We start from the raw sequence: 11862 nt of genomic DNA, 5'->3' as shown, positions 1-11862 counted from the left end.
AGGTTAAAATTAGCACCATTTCTTGGGATTGAAATTTGATAGAGTAATTATATTTTTTCTGGATTTTTCTGGAGTCTCTTAATTTTATTAACTTGAGGTTTTTCTTTCTACAACTGCCTTTCTTTTATACCCCAATATTTTAAACTCTCAGTTTTTCTTAGAATGAACGTCTTGTGCCTGTAAGACTGATAGGCATAATTTTTCAGTGTAATTTTTTTACTTGATGCCAAAAAATGCCCACACCAGGAATGAACTTTTTTCACACCTGTATCAGGTTCTTTCCATGTGTGTTATCTCATTACAAAATGAAAATCTAATTTTGAATATTTTATTACAATTATGGAAAATATAGACAATTAGAAATCAATCCTCCAACCTGAAGATAACCGCAGTTAACATGATGCACTACTTTCTAGTTTTTGTTTGTTTATTTTTATCTTGATAGAACACTTTTAATTTGATTGCTTTTCCATGTGTTTGTGAAATATTAATTTATCCATTCAGTCAACAAATACACACTGCCAGCCTACTATATGCTAGGTACTGTTAAAATATGGAGGATAGAAGTTATGCAAGTGTCCTCAGAGAGGAATGGGGGAGACAGCTGTTAATCAAATAATTGTAAAGGGTTTACTTGAGGAAAGGGTATAACTCATCTTCTTAATATTGAATCACTCAAATGTCCTCTTAAAAATAAGATCAGAGACCCAGAATTTAAAACCCAATGCCAGCAACGACTGCATTGAGTTATACACTACTTTATAATGTGTGTAGATTGAAGGTGGTTTCTCTGAATAATAAAAGCATAAGCTGTGGGATCAGGCATTCCCGAGTTTATACTCTGCCCCAGATACTTGTTACGTAGCTTTAGACAAATACATTTTCTGAAATTCAGCTTACTGAGAATACTAATTTGCAATATTGGTGTGGGATCATAAACAATACATTAAAACATTTACTAGTATCCCTGACTCATAAATAGACTTCAATAAATATTAATCATAAGTATCATCAAACTATTGTTAATGAGAAGTTCATCAACTGATTCATACACGGTCCAGGTAAAGTCAGAAGCATATGGCAGACGCAGCTTTAATAAAGTAAATATAATCTGAAATCTTGCACAAGATTAAACAGCAAAAATTCCTTTAAAATAACATTTAAAAGAAATATAAGATATAAAAATTAACCCTATTTATGATTCTCAGACAAGATTAAGACTTAATTCTGAATTAGTGGTAATAATTTTTTCCTGATATAACCATATCATCGTTTTTGTTTGCTTTTAACAGTGAAATTCTTTCATCAGTTTAGTTACATTTGTTAAAAATAATCTTCAATTGAAAGTTCCTTACTATTTTTTTCAGAATAAATGGTTTTATTGGATTTCACACGGAGTGTGTGATCACATTAATGAGTTTACTTCTTAAATAAATATGATTTACTGTGATACTTTTTGAGAATTATTATATTTGAAAAAAATAGGAATCTATACAGAAAAAATAGAAATCTATACAGATAATTCTATAGATGGTGTGGATATTTATGATTTATATGTATATTGCATGATTGCTATAAAATCATGGCTTTTTAAGAACTATCAGACCACAGATAGGAAGCCCCACTGAAGACAAAGAAAACAGTTTAGATCTAAATAGCAAGATTATTACTATTGAAGATTATTGCTTCAATTATACTGTACTTCACTTCACAAATTCCTCAGAATTAATTACAAAATGTGACTGCAGAATTTTAAGATAATATATCATAATACTATGCTAACATGAAATACTGTTTAGTTATGAATCTCTTAATATTTCTAGGCTATTCTAATTAATTCTGCTCTAGACATTTACAAAGGAAGTTAAATTGTGAGTCCCATTAAATGTCAAAAGAATTGTTAGCCTCCAGGGGCCCTCAGGGCTCCACCTTTCCCTATCTGCCTCTTCTTCTTCCCCAGTGACAAACAAGGACGCTGTCCCCATGCAGGAGTACTGTTCCAGTTTAACACATTTTATTGACCATGATTCTCTTGGGTGAAGTCAGTGTTGACTTGAATGTTGGAGTGTGCTAGGGTGTTTCGTCTCTGGAGTCTCTTTCTCCATGTGTCTAGATTGGTAAAAACTCTGGGGACTTCATGAAGCAGGCTTGAAAGGGTTTTTTTTTTCCAGCTTTAGAATCTCTTCTATCTTCTCCCATTTGGAAACTCACCCAGTGCTATTGCCCAGGTCAAAGTTATTGGGTGAGTAGCTGTACATATTGGATACAGTCCTGGCTTAGGACAGTTTAGGTTAACCAGACTTAGGTTTAAAATGAGGTTGTCCTGTCTTGGTTTTGGCTGTGGCCCAAAGACACGAGGAGCGAACCACTCTCACATGCCAGAAGAGGTAGTCAAAAACCAGTTTTGAGTCCCTTAGCTTAATACCAATAAGGGATTTTTTTTTTTTTTAATTGGAGAGGTGCAAGTTGGAGACTAGGAAATTAGTTTACAATGTGAACACACAATGCAATATACATGATGTATTTTTGACTTGTATACTTGAAATCTATATAATTTTATTAACCAATATCACCCCAATAAATTTAATTAAAAAAAGAAGAAAGAAAGTACAGCCCTACCTATCTGACCTCTTCACACAAGCCCAGGAAGGTTGATTCGATGAAACCACTTAGAATTAATGGGTTTAGACTAATCAAAACCGAGAAATCTAGGAAGAATAGCTGGCCAGCTCTCCTAAATACTGGGTGATAAGTTGCCTTTTTGAGTATAGCCTGCCCTCCTGGATATGTGAAATCAAAAGCACACTTACGTTTTCCTTATGAGACCATGATATGGGACATGAAAGATCAAGAACCTGAGCTGGTACAGAATATACTTAGAACTTCCTATAAGATCGGCCGGAATAGTGAGAAACCTCAGCAGAAAGAAGATGCAAACGTAACTCCACATGCCAACAAGAAGAGAATCGTATATCAGAGAATCCTGCAGAGATGGCAGCACATATGGATCAAAGATCCCCCACCACCATCCTGGAAACAGAATCACTTTAAAATCCTAGAAGTCAGAGAACACCAATGCTGGACTACCACAACAGGACTAGTTAAGAAAGCCCGGTAGGGCTTTTTACCAGTTCTTAGTATTTTTACTGCCAATACAGAATTGCTATAATGATTATTAAACTGGACTTTTATTTTTTTAAATAAAAGTGAACTAGTCAGTTTATTTTAATATAACCATATGACCAACAATGGCATAGCACTTATCTAAAATTCCCTCCAAAGACCAAGGGAGAAGTCCCCTCACAGGACTCACTTTGAATGGGCAAAGATTTCCGAGATAGGGTGTGTGTCTGTGGAGATCAAAGGTTTTGCTAATTACATCCCACTCATTCTACTTGTTTAATATAGTGGTTAAAAACAAATCATCCAAAATTGAAATAGATAAAAAAATGTAAAACCCCAAAATCATTATTATTATCCATCACACTTGCTTTAAATCACTATCATATATATATATTTTTTATTATTTTATGTCTTCACTGGCAAAGAGCATTCCATAGGACAATTTTTTCTTATTCTTCATCAACTAGATGCTACTTAACTATATTTTATGAATTTAAATGTTAAAATGTCTTTCACAGTTAACATTTTTGGCATCAGATGTCTTGCAACAAATGGCTTTTTGCAATTATATTTATAGCATCTTTTCTTTTTTAATGGTTCATAAAATAAAGTTGCAACATACAAGTTAACAGCTAATTGTAGTATAAGTCCTGGCATTTTTTTTTTTCTTTTCTGTATTCAAGTGCCTGACTTAATAAACCTTTAATTCCTGAGGCATCCACTTCAAAGATGGTGTTCATTCTTCAATGAACACATCTCCAGCCACAAGACTAGATAAAGACCCAGGCTCCCTAACCACTGCCTCCCACCCCCTACCCTCCACTGCTGCATTAGATGAGTATTTATTTTCTCTTCCTGTAGGGCCCCTTCCTCGACCACAATAAAAGCACAACCTCGGGCCCATGTGCTCACTCTCTCTCCCTCCAGGGCCTTGCTGTGTGGCCCCAAGTGTGCCCTGTGATTTCCAGGTCTTGTGCGTAATAAAGTTGTATCTTTTCAAAGTTTCCTGATGGTTATTGCTGAAAGCGTCTTGCAAACATCATAACAACCACAGGGCTGATTCAGCCCCAACGCTGGTTTATCAATCCGACAAGACTGGTACAAAACACCAATATATATCAAGCACATTAGACTTATTACATTTCAAATAATACAACAATAAAACCAGCAATAGAAAAGAAAGAAAAGGAAAGAAAGAAAAAAAAAAGAAAAGAAAACACAACTGCATGTTAATTGACCAACTTTCCAGAATTACTGTGTAAAGTTCAAGTGCACAACAGAAACCAGAACAACTCCAAGCAAAGTTTTGAAGAGGACTTACCCGAGTTGGGGTCAGAGTTGCCGTCCGCTTCGGTCCTCTTGTCCGGAGAGGCTTGGTCGTAGAATTCGTCCTGTGGCTGAACCAGAGGAAGAGGGTGTGAGATCAGGGTTCCACTACCCACCGGTTCGTGGTCTCCTAGACCACTGTCACTGCAGCTTTCCTGGGAGCCATCAGGGAGGTGAAAGGTAACACGGCGCTGCGACTACAAAGAAGATCACAGGACATGCCGATTAACACGCCTCCCTGATAAAACAGGTGCAGTGGAACAGTAATCAAAACTACTTTTCACAAAATAAGTAAAACTTAAAGTTAGGAATGAATGAACATTTATTATTTGCCGTGTACTAGTTAATATCCAAGTTGCAAAGTACAAGAAAGAATTTCAATCTCGTGTAATTCAACAAAACATAATGGTAAACCATTGAAAATTGCAGCAAGAAATCAAAAGAGAATATCTCTATAAGCTGTCAAAGTTATAGAAAAAATTTTAAATGAGCAGAAATGTGCAGATGTGCAAATACATATAATGAGATATTCCATTTCTTTTGAATGAACAGGCATTTTGTTTACTTAATGATCTTAAGGTAGTTTTTGAAATGAAGTCACTATTGCCCACTGGCCCAGACATTACTACCAGTCAGTGGTTATAGAATATTCCAGTTGAAAGTTGTTTGAAATAATACTTCTGTGTCTATTTGCACAGTGTCACTATCAGAAGCAAGCTAAAATATGGGTAATTCAACAAATTTTAGTGTTTTAATAAAATAAAATTGTGCATTTAACCACATATTGCTGTTTATTTCTCTTGGTAAGTATTCTTTTAGCTGATGTAATCCATGAGATACGAGAATATTTACAACTGAGATGGAGATTTAGGATTTATGGAATTATAAGAAAGTAGTAAATTTGTGCTATTTGTCTGCACCTAATTTTCATTCTGCTTTAACAGCCAAAAGACCTTTCAATATATGTTACATATGACCATTTAATTGCATTTGATAAAATTATGAATATATAAATAAAACTTATAACATATAAATATATAACATATAATGTAATCATTTATAATACTTAAAATTTGTGTTTTTCAAGAGACAGTTTATAGATTGTATCTATTTCAAAGAAAGATGAGTGCAGTTAGAGACAAAATGCTCTATAGATGCATTTTTGTAGACTGACAATAGAACACAGCCTGCTTCCTATTAGTCACTGGTTCAAATCCAGCTCAGAGTCATCATAGAGAAGAGGTGATACCACTTTACTGCTGATCAGTGACCTGTGTAAAATGTTTGATAGTTCGGCACATTTTTAATGAACTGATGCCAACATCGCATAAACTATAATCATACACGGTGCTAATTGAGTCTATTGCACTATGTTTCACCTTCATGCACAACTATCTCAGTGTTATCCCCTCTCAGTGGGTTTTGAAATGTGCCTAGGTGAGAGCTACATAATAAGCCAAACTTGAATATTAATATCTGAAATGTATTTCTTTTTGTATAAGAAAGGTTCTGTCACCATCCTTATTTATTAGAGTGTTTTGTCTGTCATGTGAAATTAGCCCTTAATAGAAAACCAATAATGCAAATATTTTCTGTTTCTGTTTCAATACGCCATTAATATAGTTGTATCTTTTTGTGATACGCATAGCATCAAGGACAGTGACCAGGCTGTCCATTATACATAACTGTCCAACTAAGCTCTTAAAATGATTGACCTACTAAAAATTCCATACTTTAGTAATTAAAATATTTTGGTATTATCTCTAGAGGAATACTTCTTAGTTGTAGCTCAAATGAGTAAAGAAAAAGTCAAGCACAGGAGAAAATGAATAGAACAGATGATTCTATAAGCTTTATAAAGGATTTCCAGAAGCTTCATAAGCCATTAAAAAGTATGTGCTTCATAGAAAAAAAAGGGAAAATTGACATATATGATATTCTTCTAAATATAATTAACATTTCTGTAATTATAGTATTTTTTCTCCTAAAAAATACAGCTCTCACAGTACAGTCATTTGAATAAGTATTTATTGAGCATCCCCAAACACCTATAGTACAATGATTACACTAGAATAAAAAGTAAAATGTCTTTCAAAACTCTTTTAAATATAAATTTTAAAATTCCATCTCCAATATACTATACTATATTTCTTTACCACTTTATTACTGAGAATAAGAAAATACATAAATATAGTATGATTTATTTGCGGAGACATTAAATTAGAATGATATAATGTTTAAACTACTGTGACTTATGGAAATATCTCTTAATTAATTTGACCCAAAATGCTTAATTCTTAATTGGAAAATCTGTGCACAATTTATCAGCTTAATAGGAGGTGGGAGTGGTAATATATATGGACTAAGAATCGGAACACATATAATGGTACTAAGAAAACTGATCAAGCAAATAAATCTTTAATTTATTATCATAATTAGTGATACAAGTAGAATAATGTCTAAAATATCAAGGTAGATATAAGGAGAGGATCTGAATAAATTGAAATGTAGGAGAATGAGAATGAAATGAAATATAAGGCTCTGCTAAAATAAGAATAGTTCCTGGTATATAATTCTTGACACATAGTAGGTACTCAATAAAAGGTAGATTTAATTTTCAAATTAATAGCTATATATGATCTTTAACCTCTGTGTCTATCACTGGTTAGCTAGTTTTAAAGATGTGATACCATCACCCCAGGAAAGAACAGTCTTCTTTTAGAAGGGAGCTGCCTGAATCCCGGAATTGTAGTATGCTTCGACCCAGGCCTGTAGATCAAGTCGGCCCAGAGCCTCCTCTAAGGGGAAGCTGCTCTGGGGTGGAAGTGAGGGATGATGACAACCAACACTCTAGAGTACACGGATTCTCCTCAGAGAAGGTGAAGTTTTTCCCATTATTCTTTCAAGAAACCTACAATTGTTGACATATTTGAAGAGAGAAAGAAGAAAAGGTTTTTATTTACTTCCTCTGGGAATTTTTCTTTTGGTTTATCCCCATGGAAATAAGCACAATTTTAGTTACAAATATAGTTAAACCTGAATTGGGACAACACATGTTATCATGAAACTATTTCAGACTTTCTATGTTCTATTTTTCTAAATCTATTTCTTACCCATTCCATTTTCTCCCATGGGAAATATCATTATTATTATTATTATTATTATTATTATTATTATTATTGTTGTTATTATTATTATTATTATTATTAATTTATTAATTTATTGTTGGCTATGCCTGGTTTACAGTTTGAGTGTCATGTTTGTTTATTCGATTTATCACTGACAGGTTCATTCCAGGTCCCTGGTGGCCCTGAGAAAGATTACAATGGGAAGAAGTAACTAATAAGACTGGGTCACGTTATGTTCTCTTGAGGCTGCTGATATGAATTCTGACCAAGAGAAGCTTTCATCGGAGACTCCATACTCTACATAAGTATATGAGACCATGTATACAAATATAGGTATGTCCGGGATTCTGCAAGTTGAAAAGTGCCACACTGGCTTCATTGAATAAACATTAGCAAGTACCTTTACATGTTTGTTTGTTTGTTTGTTTGTTTGTTTGTTTTTCTTGCAAGTTAGTAGAAAAGAAAGAGGAACAATTCAAGCTATTTCAGGAAGATACATAAGATCCTACACTGGGCACTGTTCTTCAAGACTCATTGAAAGAATGAGTCACTTAAGATATTCTAATCATTGCTTGAAGTTTTCTCTTGTTTCTTACTCGTGTAGAATATTATTCATCAATAAAGGACTCACATTCAAGCTTACAATTCCAGTCCCACTAATCTAGAGGAATTTTCACATGCAAAGATTTGGTGGTAGAATTCATTGTGTCTTTGAATAAAATAGCAAAATGTAGAAAAAAGTGAAATGTTTAGTAGGTGATTAATTAATAATGTAATATCATACAATTAAATAATTCGCAATACTTAAAATTATGTTGATTGAAATAGAAAACATTTATAATCTATTGTTAAGCATAAAAATCAGACTAGTAAAGATTTTGCTTAGTTCAATTGTGTTTTTGTGAATGTGCTTTCATATATGAATATACATAAACTAAAATCTATCTATGCATACACCAAGTGTTTAAAGTAGTATTGTTTGATCATGGAATTAAGGTATTTTAAAATTTTATTATTTTGGCTACACTAAAACTTCCATGCATTGTTTTTGTAATAATAAAACATTCTAATTTTTAAGTATTCCTCTTAATCACTTATAACAAATTAGAATTTAATCCAGGAGAATGGAAAAATCTCACAGACAGTAGGTGAACTTTCTCTTGAGCTAAGGAATGTCAATTAAGCTTCCTATCTTTTCTCTGCTATTCTAACTTTCATTCTTTCCTTACCTTGCTTTTTAATCACTGCAATTAAAAATCCTCGCCTTTCCTCAAATGACAAAATAAGTTCACGAATCTGGCACTAAACCAATTATTACAAGTCAAATAAACAAATTTACCAGTTAATGACTGACATTTAAAATAATTATTCTGTGCAAAATTATAAATTGATATTATTGAAGTAGAAAAATTATACTTTAAAGTTGTTTAAATATGGTTTTAGTTGTAGAGAATTCTTTATTTTCAAGGAAATATTCCTAATTCTGATTTACTTTCCTTGACAATGTTAAGAAATAAGTTCCCATCTATCTATCCATCTAATCACTAAATAGTACAAACACATATAGAAACAGACATACATATCAGCCAAAATTTACTTACAATGAAGGAAAGACAAAGTTGTGTTAAAGTTCTTTATGTGACTTTGTTTTTGCTTTATCTCCACATTAAATTCAGTAAAAGTATGCTTTTTTGAAATAATATTTTCATATATATTTCTTCTCAAATTAGCAAAGGAAATTATCCCAAAGAGGTTAAATAAGTCTAGAGACTGAAAACTAAATTTTATGCAAACATTTATTGTAATATTAATTTTAAAAATTTCAATTTTTCTTAATAACACATTTTAATTGAGATTTAAAAAAAAACTTTTATGAGTATGGTCTTAGGTTGCAAATTGTGCAAAGAGGAAAATTTAAATGACAAAAGAACACATTTTCAGCTAAAACTATGAATTCAATTAAATAGTTTCTCAATAGCCTCTTGTCATCTAAAATTAATGTACACAGCACTACTTCCTAATAAAATCATAATTGAGTAAAACTTATAGTGGTTTAGAAGGAAGGATAAATGCAACCCAAAAAGCAATCTATAGTTATAGTTGAAGTTGCTATTGCTTAATACTTGCAGGCTCAATGAAAGGAAACTATTACTAATGCACACACATTCTTCTTCATTAATATTTGAGAGATGGGTACCAAAATGATAATCAAGAAATATTCTGGATTTCTGATTTAGTAAAAATACTAGTAATTATGAGTGAAAGGAGTCCATTATCAAGAATAAGGAATAGTTTTGACGGACAAACTCATAAGAAACTTTTTGACTGGTGATAAATGAAATCTTTTGAGTACAGAATTATTTTATAATGAGCCCTTTATTATTATAACTGATAAATTGAGTTCTTCTCCTCTCCCGTTTATGGAAAGTACTTATGTTAAAATGACTCTGCTATTGTAGAATTTTTTTTAAGCTAGAAATTATTAAGGAATTTTCTATTCTACTTTAATCTCTTACATGTTTCAGATGAAGTAAGGTAAAATGACTTGTCTATGGGTTACGGTAGAAACCAAAACTCACATTTTCTGATTTTTAACATAAAGCACTATTTGTTCATTTATCTATTAATTTAATAAATAATTATTGAGCACCTACTGAATGGCAGACTTTCACTGTATTAATTAATAGCAACCTACGCAGGTAAAAGAAGGAAGGGGAGCACGCTTTGAGTTTATGCCAAAACAACCCCCAGGTCATTGTCATCCTTAAAGATTCCTTGCTAAGTTGTGAAAATAAAAAGGATAGAAGAATAACTGAGACTGCAGAGGAGGCTATTCCTGACTCATAGAATCATTGCTATCTTTGCACATCCTTGGCCATTTTTTTTTTTTCATTTAGATAGAGAAACGTTAATGCTCCAAATAAAAATTGATGAAATCAAAACCACCCTGTTTTTCTGAGGAGTATGTACAGTTGATATTTTTTGAGCTTATAGTGAATATTTATTGAATGCAGATGATTTACCCAGAACTGAACTAGGAGATCTAAAGGGGATGCAGTAGAAATGGAGTTTCATTGTCAGTCATCCAGAGGTGTTTTCCATAGGAAAAGTTCTGTCTCTCCAGCAAGAAGTTTGCAGTGAGTATAGCCCTGGTTTAAAAGTAGCACAATGAAACCTGGAAACCATCCACTAGCTGTCTATGTCTCCTTCTTTATTCTTTTCATGTTTACATTCAGAAAATTTAGAGACAAATGGGAAAGTTCAGTTTGTGTTTGAGAAAGATGTGTAACAAATTCACTGATCATAGGTAATGGATATAAAGCTGCCAGCAACATTAAAATGATTTTGATTCCTAGTGTTATCTTTGCTATATATAAAAAAAAAGGACTAGGGTAGGTGTGATCGCTGGCCATATAAAGTTGAGTAGCATTTTCAGGGGAAATGGGGAATGTTTGTCGGTACTATTCTTAACTGCTCCATTAACCAGTTTGCTATCTGCTCCTAAGCAACTGCTTCATTTCAGAATGGAACTGTCAGCTTTTGTTCTAACTTCACTATTCAACTGCGGGTTTAGTTTAGAGACCTTGTGATAACTTGCGTGGGGAATTCACCTTAACTTAAACTTAGCTGTTTAGTTTGTAAATGTCTAATTGTGAAATAACTTCCTCAAAGTAGGACCTATGTTTGTGTGTGTGTGTGTGTGTGTGTGTGTGTGTGTGTGTGTGTCCGTGTCCACGTGTGAACTTTATAAATAAAGTGCATTGAATATCTCTTCAGAGTGCCTACACTGGAAGACTTATGTTAATAACATATGGTAAAATTTAATGCAATTTTATTCTTATTTCCTTTTGATCTCAGTATGATTTAAGAGGAAGATGGCAGTTCTCTACATGTGCAAAACTAATTCATAGCTTTAAGAAACTTGAGGGAAAAGTACATTCTTTGTCCTCTTTTTGGGTGTAGCCTTGGTGCTTGAACTAACATATTAGAAACAGACATAAAAGAGGAATATTTTCCCTTACATCATTTTCCCCCGAGGGATAGCAGAGAAAGGGAAAAGATTTGAATCAACTTTCTTCTGGGTTTGGTGGCCTCACCCCACCCTTAAGTTCCCTCTGGGGTCCAAGGCAAGCAGAGAAGAGTAAGAATAGTCAGCATTGTTGGCTATTTTGCTTCTTATATTCTTATTTACTTTCTGCTATCAGAAGCACCCTCAACCTATTTCTCACAGTTAAGTGTTGCTCAGTAGGAATGCGGCACTTTATCTGAGCATACGAAATATAAA

General features: G+C 33.1%; 1 protein-coding gene across 1 annotated transcript in view; it reads right to left on the bottom strand.

Moving 5' to 3' along the window:
• PCDH9 (protocadherin 9) overlaps positions 1-11862 on the bottom strand; it is an 884562-nt gene that overhangs the window by 310300 nt on the left and 562400 nt on the right. Inside the window, exon 3 of the mRNA XM_011380972.2 lies at positions 4445-4646. Coding sequence (XP_011379274.1) covers positions 4445-4646 — 202 coding nt within the window. The remainder of the gene's footprint in view (positions 1-4444; positions 4647-11862) is intronic.

Source organism: Pteropus vampyrus, unplaced genomic scaffold (assembly GCF_000151845.1).
Source record: "Pteropus vampyrus isolate Shadow unplaced genomic scaffold, Pvam_2.0 Scaffold13, whole genome shotgun sequence".
Taxonomy (NCBI): Eukaryota; Metazoa; Chordata; class Mammalia; order Chiroptera; family Pteropodidae; genus Pteropus; species Pteropus vampyrus.
This window is presented reverse-complemented; position numbering and strand designations above follow the sequence as displayed.